General features: G+C 31.9%; 1 protein-coding gene across 2 annotated transcripts in view; it reads left to right on the top strand.

The window, feature by feature from the left end:
• The window catches only part of LOC118188688 (putative inhibitor of apoptosis), an 82748-nt gene that overhangs the window by 11930 nt on the left and 51908 nt on the right, over window positions 1-18910 (top strand). For both annotated transcript variants that reach the window (XM_035359184.1, XM_035359185.2), the window contains one exon: window positions 18187-18359. In XM_035359184.1, the coding sequence (XP_035215075.1) occupies window positions 18187-18359 (173 nt within the window). The remainder of the gene's footprint in view (window positions 1-18186; window positions 18360-18910) is intronic.

Raw genomic sequence — 18910 nt, 5'->3', positions numbered from 1 at the left:
TGTCCGAAACTGATTCAGTTCTAGACATCGAGTCTGCAACAATATTATCTTTCCCAGTTATGTATTTTATATTTGTTGAAAACTGGGAAATATACTAGAGATGTCTTAATTGTCTAGGTGATGCTTTGTCATTTTTTCTTTAAATGTGAATATAATTGGCTTATGATCTGTGAAAATCATAAATTCAAGTCCTTCTAGCATATGCTTAAATTGTTTGATGGAAAGATAAGATACTTAAAATGTTCTGGTCGTATGTGCTATGTGTGTTTCTGGGTGTCATTTAGTTTTTTGGAGTAAAATGCTATTGGTCTCCAATCTCTGTTTTCATATTGCTGTACGACAGATCCAATTGCATAATTAATATACATAAAGCTAATGGTAGAGATCTGGATTAGGGAAAGTTAAAATAGCAGCATTGGCTAAGTCTCTGCATTTTTCAAAAGGCTTCTTTGCTTCTTCTGTCCATGGAATTTTCCTTCGATCTTTTTCTGTTGAATCTTTCAAGTATTCATTTAGGGGAGCTTGGGTATTAGCTGCATCTTTTAAGTACAGGGTTCGTAGCGGTCCTTACAAGTGCTTATAAGTCCTTATATTTGAAAATAAAATATAAATGCTCTTATAGGTGCTTACTTTTTCTTTAAAGCCCTTATTTTTTTGTTTTTAGTGCTTATTTTTTGCTTTTAGTGCTTTATTTAATGAACGCGCATTTTTCCCCAATACCAAAGCCGAAACTAAATAAACAACTTTTCTTCCTTATATGGAACGTCAAATGGTGAATCATACTTCTGGAAATAACTTTTCCCCCTTTCTCTGCATTAACGTAACCTATGATGTGTGCCAGAGTACAGACAGGTGCACGTCGTTCTATTGGTCAAAGAATTGCGAAAACCGTAGAAAAGTCCGGTACATTCGGTATTCTTCTCCCACCCAAATACTACACACGTTTGAATTTCTATCAAGATCTTAATAATTTGCATTCTCGTTCCGCTTGCTCAGTTCATATTTGTGTTTATTATGATCGTTATGCTTATATTATGAGCATATGTATGAATATTTATAATAATATAGTTGCAGTAGCTGCTGAAGTGTAGATAAACTTCCAAAAAATGGGTGTACTTTTACACAGATTAGCTTTCTAAGGAATAATATTCGGAATGGCTTAAATAAAATAAAAGTAATCGAATAGTCAAAAAAAAAATTTTTTTTTTTCCCTATACGTTATAGAGTACGGAGGCTGGGAGGTTCTTCCCTTTCTCCTCAAAATCTCTAATATTGAAGCAGCGGACTTCTTTTTTTGTCATTGTCCAGTCTGGATTGAATAGGACTAAAAGTTTTGCGGTCTACCTAACCCAAGCGAAGAATGATTCTATTCCAGAAATTTAACGCAGTCTGTTCAAAATTAGAATCAAAAACACCCCAGATTAGTAAGTCTCTTTCTTTTCCTGTATTTAGTTCTTTATTCTCCGAATACCGGCAGCTGTTGATTCTGATTCCGATTGCTAATATCACGTATGGAAGAATTACACCGCACGTATTGCGCAATAACGTTTGCGGTATTTTGCAGAGATAATTAATTTTGATGTTCAGTCTGAGATTTATTTATGAACACTTAAAAGAGTTTTACTGTGCTTTCTAAGCAGAATATTTTTCAGTTCCGTTGGTGTATTTTTATATGATGCACATATCGAAATGTCAAAATCATGTATTTAGCCGAGAAATCTAAAGAACGGCTACAATCCCCCTCCTCTTTTCCCAGTTACGCTCGACTATACGGAATATTCGCCAATTTTCAAGTATTCGGGTTAGTTAAGCTTTTACTGTTAAAGCATGACTGCATGAAGCAATTTCCCGTCTCCTGATTTCAGAAATGTTCATCTTTTTTACTTAAATTACTTTGCTTGGAATATATGTTAACCTTTAACTACTGTGACTTAAATTGTTGCATAACTACTGTGAGCGGTCTCTCAGACCGCTTTTGCTAAAAACAATATAAGATATTGTTTTATTTTTCTAATTTGAATAAATGTTATTTAATTTCATATATTTAACTTTTTCATGAAAATATAAAGCAATTTTTATACTTAAATCAGTTCATTAAAATAAAATATATACTATGATAATAATTCCTTCGCTTACATATCTGGATAGAAGAAGTGAATTTTAAAATTCAACTTTTTTATTTTACTTTAAAATTTGCGATAAGAATACTTTAATAAGAATATAGAAAATTAATTCTTATTTTAAAAATTGCAATTCGAGCTGCATTTTATACATATTTTTCTACTGCATTGTAGAGACACACTGGTTCTTTGGATGCTATACATTTGTAAGCTGTTTTCCTATTTTTGCTCGGTGGATAAATATAGCACGTTCTTTTTTTATCTAATTTATCGTCTTCAATCGCAGTGTTTCCTTCATCATCATTTATTCCGAAAACTCTTCTTATTGTAAGTTTGAGTTCTTAAGGTAAAAATTCTGAAGTTATCCTCCTTTTTACATGAGATTCCACCAACTGAATTGCTAATGAAATCTTTTCGTTTCATTTTCGGTGCCAATGGGATAAGATTGAAATACTACGAATGCATTTATTGCACAGATATCCAAGTTTCTGAAGAATATTGTCATAAGCCAATGTCGGGTTCGATGTGCAGTTGAATAGATTGAACGAAGAATGATATTGTGGCTACGAGTTCAAACACCCTTGTTGGGCTTTTGAATAGACCATTTGAATTCATTTTTTCCAATAAAAACATCTCTAGTGGAAGGAGAACATGGATTTTCATTTTCATCGGCAGATATTTCTGAATTTGTGTCATGGTCACTCTCAATACCTTCATCATGGGAACTTTCATCAGAGAACTCTAAATTAGACCAATTTCGAACTATTTATTCAATTTGGTCTTTGGTAATATATATAGAATGTTTCCTGCATGCATTTTTTTCAAGAATATTTAAAAAAAGCAAAATATGTAACAACAACAAAAAGTGAACTTTATTGGCTGAAATTTGAATCGTATCTGCTGTGATCGGTCCCACAGACCGCTGAAGAGGGCAAATTTCAAAAAATAAGAGAAGAAATAGAGCTAGCCAAATGCAACTTGGTATGTGACTTTGGACAACTGGTTTAGGAAGGTACTAAGAATGGCAATAGCCATTAATTATTCTAAGGGGTGGAAGCATTTAATGGAAAATGTCGCACGGTCTGAGAGACCGCTCACAGCAGTTAAAGGTTAAGGGAAAACTGTTATGCAATGAAAATTTAGAAAATGTTTAGAATTTTGATTAAATTATTTAAATATTAATACGAGCGGAAAAATAAATTGTATTTATTATTAGATGCCAAGCGAATACAACTAATATAGCTTATTATTATTTATTTTCTATATTTTGAACTGAAATTTCATCATTAAATCTTGTAATATAGTTTAGTTCTGCATAGTTTTTTTCTCTCTCATTGTAAACTAATTCTGTAAATTGAACTGTCATTTAAAATTTAAAAAAAAAAAAAAAAAAAATGTTAATTGTTTTCCATGGTTGAGGTAATGCTCATTCTCTTAATAAATATTGCATTGCTCATATGTTAAATTGCAAGTCTAATTTTTCTTTTAAGGTTATGCAGTTGTGTATAATGTAATTAAACAGGTGCTTTTTTTTTTTTTTTTTTCTTAAAATGTGCAGGAAAAGTGCTTATAGGTGCTTATTTTTTTAACTAAAATGTGGCTACAAACCCTGTATCTTTTATAAAAGTCAATCATTCTTAAAAATTTACAATGTTCGTGAATAGTTTCAGGAAGTTTATAACTTGTTATGGCTTGTACTTCCTCTGGAAGAGGTTTTGAGCCATTTGGTGTTATCAGATATCCCAAAAATTATAATTTGTTCACTCCCATCACTGATTACGATAGATTGATGCATAGGCCATACTGTTGAATTCTATTAAATACTTTCTTAAGATGTTTCTTATGTTGTTCCTCAGTTTCCAATGTTATTAGAATGTCGTCTAAATATGTAAAAATAAAATCTACTTCCATGAAAACTTCGTTAATGAATCTTTGAAAAGTGGAGGGAGCATTTCTTAAGCCCAAACCCACTATGTTAAATTCTAAAAGTCCAAATGAAGTTATTGTAGCTGTTTTTTGTTTATTTTGTTCTGCTTTTGGGATCAGGTAATAGGCTTTAAGTAAATCAAGTTTAGAAAATATTGTTTTGCTTTTTAAAATGTGGTGGAAGTTTTCAAATGTGGGTAAAGGGTAGCGATCTGGTATTGTGACACCATTTAAGCACCAATAATCTCCGCACAGTCTCAGAGGGCCGTCTTTTTTCTAGACTAAATGAAGTGGGCTTGCCCATGGTGATTTTGATGGTCTTAAATATTTTTTTCAACCCTAAAGTTAAATTCTTGTTTGGCTCTTTCTGATCTTTTAGGATCTAATTGTCTCGCTTTTGAAAAAAAAAAAAAAAATTGGTTTGCCATTAGTAGGTATGTTATGTTCAGCATTATGTTTTGTTGTAAAAATTAGGAAATCAGGTTTTGTGATTTCCAGAAATTGTGCCAAAATATTAGAAAATTTATTAGTTTAAGGTCCATATATTTGATTCATCGGCCAATGATGCAATTTTGCTGATAAATCTGAGTTTACTTACACCATCAATTAACCTTTTTGTTTTTAATATCAGTCAATAAATTAAATCACTTAAGGAAATCTGCACTCAAAATGCCTTTACTGACTTTGGCTATGATAAATGGTCATTGAAAATTATGGTGAAGTTCCAAATCAAGAGTTAAAATTTTGTGTCCAAAACACAGAATTTCAATACCATTTGCTGCATAAAGTTTAAAGTCACTACTTACCACTTGTTTATAAATAAAGTTTAAAGTCACTAATTACCTTGTCGTTACACGTGGCTGGAATTAGGCTTACATCTGCACTGCTGTCAACCAAAAATTTTACCCCAGTTTTTTTGTCAAATACAGAAAGTCTATTATTGACAGTTCTTTAAATCATTCATGGCAGTTCTTTAAATCTTCAGCAGCAGAACCGGCCACTAATTCTGATTCTGCAGCGCAGGCAAGTTTTCCAGATTTTTCCAGTTACATGGCGGCTTACATTTTTCCGGAAAGCATCTGGATCTGAAAGTGAAGTGGTAATAACACAGCTTGCCATCCAGATTATAACACTTCTGACTTCTACTTTTGCCGCTAGATGATGATCTCTTTTTTCTTTTTGTATGATGTCTTTCATTTGATTGGTGATGGAGATGAGTTCTTCAATCTGCTTTTCCAATGAAGATATTTTTTCCAGTAATTGTGAAGTGTTTGGAGATGCACTCGAATTCTTAACTTTAGTTGAATGAGCCTCATATAAGTCAGCTTGTGAATGCATGTCAAAAAATCGTATGAGCCATAATCGCCAATTTATCAGTACCTTCATCACTAACCACGAATCTTTGATACTGTGCGGCAATTAGTCCATCCATAATGTTTTTAATACTATATCAGAAATATCACTAGTTGCTAAGGGTTTCAATTTTTGTAATAGACGGCTGGGTTTCATGTCGCTGGGTTCAATGACAGTGAAAAGGGGTTTGATTTGTATATTTTCACTTCCTTTAAATATATTTAATAAACGCTCTTTTGCCAATGAATATTTCTTATCAGTTATTATATTCCAAATAGTATCTACATATTTAGGTTCCATTTGTGAGACAATGTAATTTGGTATCTTCATTACTTACACCATTAATTTTAAACTGTGCTTCTATCTGATAAAACCAAATTTCTGGCTTATCTATTCAAAAAGGTGGAATTTTTATACTGACCTTCATAGTTTCTGAAGAATTTGTGCTATTTAATTGGTTTTTCTGTTTTCTCTGTATTTGCCATAATATTTACTGTTGCTAACTTCAATGTAGTGGGTGCTACATCACAAACATTATTTTTCTGGTTTAAGAATAATTTTATGCTACTAAATTTAAAAGAAAACGATTTATTTATTCACTTTTTAAAGACATTTTTTTAAACAACATTTTTCTATGAACTATTTTCATTTCTACTGTTGCTACTCACAGTCTACATAAAGCAGTAAAAAAGAAAAGATTATATATGATTTGTAGAGGTTACAAGTCCTTGTTATGTTACAGTATCTGTTTTGTGAAAGTTAAAATGATGCCTTTTATTTAGCACTTTGCTTTGTAGGAAAGCATCCTCAGGGTTATTTGGTTGACATAGCATTACTTCAGGGCTCACCATCGTAATCCGTAATTGCCAGCATAGATAGTTAAAAGTAGAAGTAGCAGTGATCATTAGCCTTTTATAGTGTTGCTATTGCTATGTCAAATAGAATAAGAAATGTATTTACTGTCATGTGTAAATTGTGTGTGTCGTGTAAATATATGAAATTTCTTAATTCCAGTTGTGTTTTCCATAACTGCAATTTTAAAACTTCAATACAAGCATACGTGTTGACAATAAGTTTATTATTTCTTTGCAGTGCTTTATTGGGAATATGGTATTGTTCTGTTATCAGGACCGGATTCAGAAATGTATATATGTATGTAATGTACACACACACATCCGTATATGTACATGCAAACATAAACACATACATCCATACATATATGCTTACATACATACATTTCTGAATCCGGTCCTGATAACAGAACGGTACTGAAAATATTTAAACTGTTCATTTAAATCATCAAGAAATGCTAAATCTGTTACCTCTACACCATTATAAAGCTTGTCAATGGATTTTATTTATTTGTGTCCTGAAAATTTTGATTTCATTTATTAAATCAAGAGATCATTTTAATACACCTCATCAGCCTCACCTAGTTATAATCAAGTATTTCTCTGTACTCACTTTTAATTTCTTCAAGCAGTGCAACAAATTCCTGACCGTTCAGAACTCATTTGTAGGTAAAGTTTATTGTTTCTATAACATTACCCATCTGCAAACTATTAGCGTAAGTGCTCCTTTATGAATAATGACATGCATAGCACAATTATTCTGAAGTTTTTCTTTTACTATATTTCTTAGTTTTCACAGGGTTCGTAGCGGTCCTTACAACTGCTTATAAGTCCTTATATTTGAAAATAAAATATAAAGGCCCTTATAGATGCTTACTTTTTCTTTAAAACCCTTATTTTTTGTTTTTAGTGCTTATTTCTTGCTTTTAGTGCTTTTTTTTTAATCCTTTGTTTTTAATGAACGCGCATTTTTTCCCCGTACCAAAGCCGAAACTAAATAAACAACTTTTCTTCCTTATATGTAATGTCAGATGGTGAATCATACTCCCGAAAATTGCTTTTTCCCCCTTTCTCTGCATTAACGTAACCTATGATGTGTGCCAGAGTACAGACAGGTGCACGTCGTTCTATTGGTCAAAGAATTGCGAAAACCGTAGAAAAGTCCGGTACATTCGGTATTCTTCTCCCACCCAAATACTACACACGTTTGAATTTCTATCAAGATTTTAATAATTTGCATTCTCGTTCCGCGTAGTCAGTTCATATTCGTGTTTATGATGATCGTTATACTTATATTATGAGCATATGTATGAATATTTATAATAATATAGTTGCAGTAACTGCTGAAGTATAGATAAACTTCCAAAAATGGGTGTGTTTTTACACAGATTAGCTTTCTAAGGAATAATATTCGGAATGGCTTAAATAAAAGGAAAGTAATTGAATAGTCAAAATAATTTCATTTTCTTTTCCAATACATTATACAGTACGGAGGTTGGGAGTTTCTCCGCAAAATCTCTAATATTGAAGCAGCGGACTTTTTTTTGTCACTGTCTAATCTGGATTGAATAGGACTAAAAGTTTTTGCGGTCTACCCAACCCAAGCGAAGATTGAGTCTATTCCGGAAATTTAATACAGTCTGTTAAAAATTAGAATCGGAAACACCCCAGATTAGTAAGTCTCTTTCTTTTCCTTTATTTAGTTCTTTTTTCTCCGAATACCATACCGGCAGGTGTTGATTCCGATTGTGTAACATCACATATGGAAGAATTAAGCCGCACGTATTGTGCAATAACGTTTGCAGTATTTTGCATTGATAATTAATTTTGATGTTCAGGCTGAGATTTGTTTATGAACACTTGAAAGAGTTTTACAGTGCTTTCTAAGCAGAATATTTCTCAGTTCCGTTGGTTTTTATATGATGCACATATCGAAATGTCAAAATCATTTATTTAGCCTAAATTTAAATCTAAAGAACGGCTACAATCTCCCCCCACTTCTCTTTTTCCAGTTACTATCCGGAATATTCGGGAATTCCCGAGTATGCGGGTTAGTTAAGCTTTTACTGTTAAAGGATGACTGCATGAAGCAATTTCCCGTCTTCTGATTTCAGAAATGTGCCTCTTATTTACTTAAATTACTTTGTTTGGGATATATGTTAAGGGAAAAACTGTTATACAATGAAAATTTAGAAAATGTTCAGAATTTTGATTTAAGTTAAATTATTTAAATATTAATATGAGTGGAAAAATAAATTGTATTTATTATTAGGTGCCAAACGAATACAATTAGTATGGCTTATTATTATTTATTTTCTATGTTTTCAACTGAAATATCATCATTAAATTTTGTAATATAGTTTAGTTCTGCATAGTTTTTTTTTTTCTCTCATTGGAAACTAATTCTGTAAATTGAACTGTCATTTAAAATTAAAAAAAAAGTTAATTGTTTTCCATTGTTGAGGTAATGCTCATTCTCTTAATAAATATTGCATTGCTCATATTTTAAATTACAAGTCTAATTTTTCTTTTAAGGTTATGGCAGTTGTGTATAATGTAATTAGACATGTACTTATTTTTTCCTTAAAATGTGCTTGAAAAGTGCTTATAGGTGCTTATTTTTTTTTTAACTAAAATGTGGCTATGAACCCTGTTTTCATTTTTCTCCATGATATGCCATCACTTGCAAATACAAACATTTTATTCAAATTTAATTTTATATTTTTCGATCACAGTTTTTATTTCAGAAAAGATATTCTGTATACCAGGTTTTTGTTTTATAAGAATTATTTCCAATAATTTATCATTTGCTTCAAAATCATCAGGAATACTCCTTACAAATATGACAAGCTGTTTTATATATATGATGTCAGTACTGATCAGTTACTATTGAGAATGCTGCAAAATGTAATTTTTTTCATTTAATCGGTGCAGTAAATCACTAGCAATTTCGTTAATAAGTTCCACTACCATACTGGCTGAACAACTGATATTTTTAAATAATTGTTGTTTGTTGGGACAAGTCAATAAACTGAACCAAGCAGTCTTTAAGGATTCAGTTGCTTCATGGTGATGAACGTGAAAGCAACACTTGAGTGAACTATTGCTTCACTAAATTTATTGATTTCAGTATTTAAAAAAAAAATATCGTCAATCTACATTTCAGAAACTGTAAACTTCTTCCCTCAGTTCGCTTTTCAACTTTCCTAATTAATTTATAGGAGTGACACAATAGTTACATAAACTGTATCCTTTTTGAACTGATGTTTCTGTGTTACAAATTAAACATAAAATTTTGTTGTGCAGAATACCACTAAAGTATATAATTTTCCATTTAGCTTGAAAAATGTGCCCTTCTTTTTTCATTTTTCTTTAAGCCATTGTGAAAGACATGACTTGAAGTTAAATATCTTAACTAAAGTCACCATTATAATTTTATTTGCAAGTTTAATTCAACGAGATGAGTTTTCTTAAGAAATGAACACTCAAATTATGCACAGTTCGAAATGATAGATATTGATGTAATGCAAATATAACAACAAACACAAATAAACAAGTTTTATAAGCCATACATTAATTTGTCTCCATCTTAAGCAACAGGAACTGCACAGTTGTGCATCCAGCTAACCATCTAGTTACTGATTGATCCTAGATCATAGAGAGAAGGCTGAGACCCAGGCCACTGAGTAGCGCATACATGAGTAATGCAATCTCCCATAAGTCTTCCAAAGGGGCCAAACCCCAGAGGATGGTGCTTTGATTATTTAACATATAGCAATACACACAGTCCGAGTCAAGACTTGACAGGACCCTTACAGTCCCTGCTGATCGTGAACAGACCACAATGGAAATGGTAGTTCTAATCCTGTGAAGCTTATCTCCCCCATACTGCTTATTCCTAACATATGGGCAGAGTGAGTGACCAACTGGAAAAGGGGCCCCCGATTAGCCACATAAGTAGGGAAGCTGATCTATGCATTCCCTCTCTATGTTTAGGGAGGACCCACAGAGAGGTCGAGTGATGGACTGAGGGAAAGTATATATCAGAAGTATCAACATAAAAGAAAAATCAAAATATTGAAGTGTAACCACCTTTCAACTGGAAAACTAAATTTACTGATTATACTGATGAGAATATTTCTCTCGCCTTATCCCAGTCATGAGGCCTGACATACGAGCATATAGTGACAAAGCCGCAACGTTTTAATTCTAACTCTGTTGTTATGAGTTATTTCACTTGTCTGACAGTAACAGCAGAACAAGCCCACATAATACATGTGCCAAGAAGAGCAAGATTGTGCCTGTCATTGGAAAGAGCTTGAGTATCATACAGGTGGACTTCTCTCAGTTCGACCCCCAAATTTTGATGGAGAACACTCTAGGGGACATATTTGAAGGTCTCCCATCACTCTTCCTGTTCCACAAACCTCTCGAGAGGACTTTCGGCTCACCACATATTTAGAGTGGCCCCATGCCACACAGATACTGTACGTTTACAAAATTCATGCCTTCTCTAGGATTCGAACCCAGGGCCATCAGTATGGCAGTCAGAGTCACTAATCACTATAACCATTGGACGGCTTAAATCTAACTCTTTTTCCTTCACTCTTCTTATCTTTCTAATTCATCTTTCTAATCTCTTAAAACTATTATTAAACCAATAAAAACTGTATAAGACCAGAGAGATCATCTGCTTTCAGTAGTTCTAGTTGTTAGCTCTGTGCGAATTTGGAGGACTTTGCCTTTTGAATGCACTTTGCATTCTGTGGTGTTTAACATTCCTAGTAGTTTAAAGGTGTAATTACTGCTTGCGCTCGAACGACTGTACCATTACGTTTGTGGAAAGTTCTGGAACTCTGAAGTGTTTCCTTTGATAAAATAAAGTTTATTAACCTATCGTCAGACCTGTGTGCATTCAATCTATTACGAACCCGTATGCACATAATGGTATTATCCTGTAAACTGTGAACCTTGCTGAGCAACACAATTGAGCGGCAACTGTGGTTAAACATGGTCTCATAAGATACTTATAAACATCTGGACTTTCATTTGATGCAATCCTGATTAATTCTTGATAAGCCATGTTTTGTTCTTATGAACAAAGTTGTAAAGTAGCTGTAATTGGTGAATTTTTTTCCTCTTGCATTTTGATAAAATGATTCAAATTTGGGACCTGCCATTTTGAGAATAGCAAGCACTGATTTTTTTTTTCAAAATTATGGAATCTCACCATTAAAAAAAAGTGTGTTTAATGAACACAGTATGGTCATCTGCATATGGCTGACAAAATAGAAATAGATTGGAACAATCATCTACTGGAAGTTTGCATTTACAGCTTTCTAAACAGAGCTTCTGGTAAAATTGCAGGTAGTATTCAATGAAAGCAGGTAGTATTAAAAAAATAGAAGAATTTAATGAAGCCTTTTCTAAAGTGCAAAAACAAAGCAATTCAAACACTGATAATTTATGAACAGTTACTTCAGAATTCTGCTGGAACAATTAGGGCAACTTTGTCTGGATCTCTGCAAATGTTCATGGTTAGTGTGGAATAATATGTAAGTGCCCAGTTCTTCATTTTCAGAACAGTAAGCAGTGGATTATTTTCAAAGTTATGGGATTCTGCCATAGAAAAGTGTGTATTAGTGAACATGATATGATCACTTTAGTATGGCCAACAAATCACTAATGAATTGGAACAATTACTTACAGGAAGTTTATACTGATAGTGTTCTAAACAGAGCTTTCTGTAAAATGAGAGAAATCTAACAAACAAAGCAGCAGAAAACGATGATAGCTTTTTCACAAAGTGGGTCAAATATTGATTGTTTGTTAAATAAACAAGTGTGTTGTTTTTTATATATATTGGGTATGTGCTCAGTGATGATTACCAAGATGTATGCAAACATCGTTTATTATACATTGCTCATCCACTATTCTATATTACAGTTGTGATTAAAGATAATAATAGATACAGTTACAATTACATATATAACATCTCCCTTTTTTATCAAAAATAATAATAACAGTAAAATTAAACATATTCTTTTAAATAATAAGGTTTCTTAACAGTCCTACCAGATCGAGTAATGTAGTTATGTCCATTTGAAAAATTTGATGATACTATACCTCTTTCACTAACTTCTGTTAGGTTTTGAAGGACTTACAGGCACATCTAAATTTGTAGTGCTATTGCTATTCTCAGGTATCTCGGGTTCATCTATAACTTCATTCTCATAGTTGTTTTTATTGTAAACTCTTTCTGATTATTTCCTTTAAGAAGGTCTCTTCTGTTCCTTTCTACAATTCTTTCATCTCTTCTTATAATCCTATATGAACGTGGTTTTTCTGCTTCTTCTCTAACTTTCCCTCTTTCATTTAGTTTTTTCCCCTTTCTCTTTTATGTAAACATGATCTCCTATTTTTAGTGGTTTTAACGGTCTTGCATTCCTATCATAATTACTTTTTGTAAGGTTTGTCTCTTCAGTAAATGTTGTTTATAGTCTTCATATCGTTTAGCTTGGACAAAATTCTCTTTTATAGGCATCAGTCCATTTACTTTTCTTTCAAACATCAATTTTGAAGGTGACTTCATTTCATCTGAAATAGGAGAGTTACGATATTCCAGTAATACTAAATATGGATCCTTATTGTCAACAACAGCTTTTTCTAACATTCGCTTGAAAGTTTGAATATGTCTTTCAATCATTCCATTAGATTGTGGGTAATTTGAACTTGAAGTTCTGGTTTCAAAATTCCATCTTCTTGCAAAGTCTTTAAATTTTCTGCATTTATATTGTGGACCATTATCCGAATATACTATTTTCGGAATACCATGTCTTGCAAAAATTGATTTCAATTGCGTTATCACTGCTACACTTGACAAATCTTCCAAATGTCCAATTTCAACATATTTGCTAAAACAATCTATAACTATTAGATAATCCCTTCCTTGAAAGTAAAAGTGGTCTGTTCCTAATACTTCCCATGGACCATTAGGTATTTCTTTAGATATCATTGGTTTTTTAGTATTAGCTTTTTGTAAACTTAAACTTGTTTGACAATTCAGTACCAAATCTTCAATTTCTTTCGACATTCCTGGCCAATATAATATTTCTCTTGCTTTGATCTTGCATTTTACTATTCCTAAATAACCATAATGAATTCTGCTTAACATATTTTTTCGTAAACTTCTTGGTACAACAACACAGGAATTTTTAAATATTAATCCATTTGCTTCTGATAGTTCTTCTGTGAAGTTAAAATATGGTTTTGCCAGTTCTGGAACCATACATTTTTCATCTGGCCATCCAGTTTTAATTAATTTTCTTAAAACTTGTAGTTCTTCATCTTTTTCTGTTTCCATTTGAAAAACTTCCATTTTACTATTAGACGTTGGTTACAACCAATCCAACATGAGCTTCTATGTCTCCTTCAAAGAAAGATCCTTTATCAGTGAATGATCTTGATAATGCATCCGCTATAAAAAGTTCTTTTCCTGGTTTGTATTTTATCTCAAACTAATATAGCTGTAATCTTATACGCATTCTTTGTAGTCTTACAGGGCATTTATTTAATGGCTTTTTGAAAATTGATTCCAGTGGTTTATGGTCACTTTCAACAGTAATATATTTTCCAAATATATACTGGTGAAATTTCTCATACGCGAATACAAAAGCTAAAGTTTCCTTTTCAATTTGAGCATAATTCTTCTGTGTATCTGTTAATGCCTTAGATGCATATGCTACTGGTAGATTATTCTGAAGTAAGACTGCTCCTAGTCCTTCTTGAGATGCATCTACAGATAAAACTACTGGCATCTTTATATTGTAAAACTGGTTTATTTACTAAGACATCTTTTAGTCTTCTAAATGCTTTTTCATGTGTTGCATTCCAGTTCCAGATGACTTGTTTTTTCAACAAATCTCTTAAACATGATGTCAATTCTGATACAATAGGTATAAATCTAGAAACATATGTAATCATTCCTAGGAAAGTTTCTAATTCTTTCACATTTTTTGCTGGTTTTTATATCTAGAATAGCCTTAATTTTGTCTTCATCTGGTTTTAAACCATCTTTAGAAAATATATGTCCCATATATTTCACTTCATTCAACCCAAATTTACATTTATTTAAATTAAATTTAACATTCTTTTCTCTGGCTCTGTCCAACAACTTCTTTAATCTTAAATCATGTTCTTTTTTATCTTTACCCCTAACAAATAAGTGATCTATATATATTTGAACTCCTTCTAAATCACTAAAAATTTCAGAAAAACTTCTGGTGATGAACTCAGTCCGTATGGCAACCTCAAAAAACAAAATCTACCAAACGGAGTGTTAAATGTAGTAAATTCGCAACTTGAATCTGACAGTTTAATTTGCCAAAATGCTTTGTTTGCGTCTAAAATATTAAAGGCCTTTGCATTTGTCATTTGAGATGAAATTTCTTCAAAGGTTGGTATGTGATAATGTTCTCTCAGTATATTTTGGTTAAGGTGCTGAGGATCTAAACACACTCTTAAATTACCATCCTTTTTCCTTACTACCACTAATGAATTCACGAATTCTGTTGGTTGGTTAACTTTCTTTATAATACCATCTTTTTCCATTCTTCCTAATTCCTTTTTTAATGGATTTGATAAGCTAAGTGGAATTTTCCTACAGGTTTCTATTTTACCAACAGCTCCTGGTTTTAATTTAATATAATATGTATATCCAGTTAAATTCCCAATTCCTTTAAACAAATCTTGATACCCTTTTAAAGATTCTGGTGACTTTTCATTGGAATCAGGATTTACTGTACAAATCCTTTGTATTAGGTTTAATTTTTGCAATGTAGGTAAACCTAAAATAGCTGAAACAGTTTTATCACATGCTACGACTTGAAATTCTACTTCATCCTTGTTCCCTTTTGATGTTTCACATAATATAATTTTTGCAATGTAGGTAAACCTAAAATAGCTGGAACAGTTTTATCACATGCTACGACTTGAAATTCTACTTCATCCTTGTTCCCTTTTGATGTTTCACATAATAATTTACATTTTCCAACTACATCAATTGTAGTACCATTGTAATTATTTAAAGTAACTTTTGATTTAATCAAACATTTATCTCTTAAATTTAATTGTTTAAATTTAGGCAATGGTAGCACATTATACTGAGCTCCTGTATCCAACTTAACAAATAAATATTTAGATATGTGTTTACTTTTAGTTTTTCAAACCATTCTGTTCTATTTTTAGAAAATGGATTTGTATCTCTTGTACTGACCCTAAAATATATTCATTACCATTATTATGTAATGCATGCTGTAAATTATTCTGTACAACATTAACATTTTTGTAAGTGCACATTTTAGAAAAGTGATTTTTCTTTTTACAGTACAAGCAAATCTTATTATAAGCAGGACAATTGTATAACTTATGAAAAGTTCCACATTTTCTACATGGTTTTGGATTATTGTACTTATTTCCTTGATAGTTTGAAGAAGAATTTGTACTTTGTTGTTTTTGTTTTACATGATAGTTTTTTTTACAAGGCTGACTTTTTTCCTTTGAAGGTGGAAATTTATTACATTTGATCGCTTCTATTTTATTTTTTTCAGTTAAAGTTTTCAGCTGAAGTTCTGCTAATTCAGAAGCTTTACACATTTTAATACATTTCTCCAATGTTAACTGATCTTCCCTTAATAATCTATCTTTGAGATTTTCATTTAGAATTTCACTTACTATTCTATCTCTTATTAAAGTATCTTTTAATTCTCCAAATCCACAGTTGCTACTTAATTTCTCTAAATCGGTTAAGAAATCATCAACCGATTCACCTACATGTTGTGTTCAACAGAAAAGTATATGTCTATCAACACTTTTGTTTGCTTTCGGTACGCAAAAATTTTCGAGAGCTTCAATTACTTTGTCAACATCCTTCTCATCTTCTTCACTTAAATTAAAAGTACAGTCAAAAGTCGTTAATCCGGACTCGTCGGGACTTCGGCGATTCCGGATTATCGATTTTTCCGGATTATAGATCATCAGTTTAAATCTCGTAAGATGGCATGCAGAAATTCTAAAATTAAAAATATGAAACCGTAATTTATGAAATGAAAAAAAATTATGATCTAAAGGGTATCAAAATTTACAAGAAAAAAGCTTAATATTTATTTGTTTATTTTATTAAACATTTCTTTCAATGTAAGTTGTTTAGGTTGCTTTGTTTTATGTGATAATGCTTTCTCTTTAATTCTATAAACAGACATAATTTCTTGTTCAGTTACAAAGTTCCGCTGTTCAAGTCCCGTTAATTGCTGTGCCGAGAATACTGACTAACTTGTCAATCGAAATTTTTTCGTTTGCACTAACCTCTCTGTCACATTCTTCATGTCTTTATCCATTTTTTGCAGCAATTCCACTTTTTGTTTGATGGTCATCGAAACATACTTTCGTTTTGTACGATCCTTTGGGAGCTCCAGAATCGGAAATTCTATTTGACATAATCGAAAGTTCAAGTTTACTTTTATAATATTGCTCTTACAGTCTGCAAAAAATAATAAGCCGGATACAATTCGAAGATTAAGGAACAACGCAATCATCAACATTAACTGAAATAGATAATTAGATAATTTTAGCTTATACCATCCGTTATACATAAAACGCGCACGCGAAAACGTATTCTGCGCTTGCGCACACGCACATGCGCAGTCGTAAACGCCTATGCGCGTGTGTCAACGCGGCGCATGCGCAGAAAGTTTTTAGCTTTGAGGTCCAGATTATAGATCATTCCGGATTATGGGTGTCCGAATTAATGACTTTTGACTGTACTAAACTTTTCAAGTGTGTCTTCACCTATAATATGCAATAAAATAGCTACTTTTATTTCAAGTGATTTAGTAATACTACGAGACGCTAACATATAAATTTGGAATTTTTGTTTCCATTTCTTCCAAAGAGATTTTCTTTTTTAATCTACGGTCGACTGCACCATGTGTTGTTTTTTATATATATGTTGGGTATGTGCTCAGTGATGATTACCAAGATGTACACAAACACCGTTTATTATACATTGCTCATCCACTATTCTATATTACAGTTATGATTAAAGATAATAATAGATACAGTTACATATATAACAACAGGCATCAGTTCCTTGAGAATTCTGCAGAAACAATAAGCATAACTTTTACAGAATCTCAGCCAATGTTTATGGTTGTTGGGATAATATGTAATTACCATTCTATCAAGTCAAAAAATCGATCTGAGAACCGAAAGTGCAAAGACTGAAAAATTGAAGATAATCAAATATGCACAATTCGAATTTTTCATTTATTGCCATTTTGCAATTTTAAATGAACATAGATAGAACAAGTTATTGAAAAACTGCTAATCTGTATTCTTTTTCACAGCCTGTGTAAAGTTGCTTTCTTTTATTCACTTTTCACACATTAAAGAATGCATTTTCCCCTCTCTCCTTTTCTCTTATTCCTCAGCCATTAAAATGGGTGTAATTGCATGCCTGTTGAAATACAGAACATGCCACCGTTATGTATTAATCTCTGCTCTCCCTGAAGCTCTAATTTTGAATTATTGTTTTTGAAATTTATTGCTAAAAATTGAAAATATCCAGTCTAGCTATAAATATTAATGAGAGTGTGTAAAGCTCAAAATTACTGTTAAATTGTACTCTAAAATAGTCAAGGACTTAATGAAAAAAAAGGTATGGACAAATTTGAGCATTTGTGGTAGAATCCTAAACTTCTTACTAAGTAGTTTTTGTCCGATTAGAAAAGTATACATAAAGGTTAATGAAGATAATGATTGCTTCTGATTTTTAATTAATAAAGTTGCAAAATGGGCTGTTGCCGAATGTGTGTGTGTAATATTTCTAAATATCAGTGTCATAACTTTATATACCTTTAAATTTTTATTTAAAATTTCAGGAATAAGTGATCATGTTAAGTGTTTCCATTGCAATGGAGGACTCTGCAATTGGGAAATTGGTGATGATCCTTGGGTTGAGCATGCCCGATGGTTCTGCAACTGTGATTTTCTACGAATGAACAAAGGAGAAGCTTTTATTGAATCATGTTTGCAAAAGTACAATGCATCAATGGTAATAATTAGTATGTTCTATTCAAATAACTTTCTCCAAATTTAAGTTGCATTTTACTTTTCCATAAATTATTTCAATTAATTCACTATATTTATTATGCAGCATTTATACTGCATAATAAATATAGTGTTGCACTAAGAAAGTAGGATATAACTTGAGCAGTTTTCAATGAATAAAAAACTTAGATTATGAGAAACTTCCCTTATTTGTAATGAGCATTTGCAGAGTTTTCCAAAATAATCAAGGTCTTACAACTCATTGGAAGGTCTTACAAGTAGTAAATCGTACTCAGTACAAGGGTTGTACTAATTACGAGGTCTACCGGAGAAGTTCTATCCAATAATATTATTTCAAGTTTCAACATGCATGCAGGTGTTCATTTGAGATATATAGGACTGTTTCTTTTTATCACCGTGTTTATAAACATCTGCTCTTCTAAATTAACTGAAACAAAAGTATTTCATATCATTAAGTGAGACGCGATCCATGTAAACATGTGTACCATTCAAGTTTATTTATGACACTATATTTTGTAGGAATTCCAACAAGAA

This window comes from Stegodyphus dumicola, chromosome X1 (assembly GCF_044657685.1).
Source record: "Stegodyphus dumicola isolate Sdum_Otavi_A_Nest chromosome X1, ASM4465768v1".
In the NCBI taxonomy this organism is placed as follows: domain Eukaryota; kingdom Metazoa; phylum Arthropoda; class Arachnida; order Araneae; family Eresidae; genus Stegodyphus; species Stegodyphus dumicola.
The sequence above is the reverse complement of the archived record's forward strand: the minus strand, read 5'-3'. Positions and strand labels throughout refer to the sequence as shown.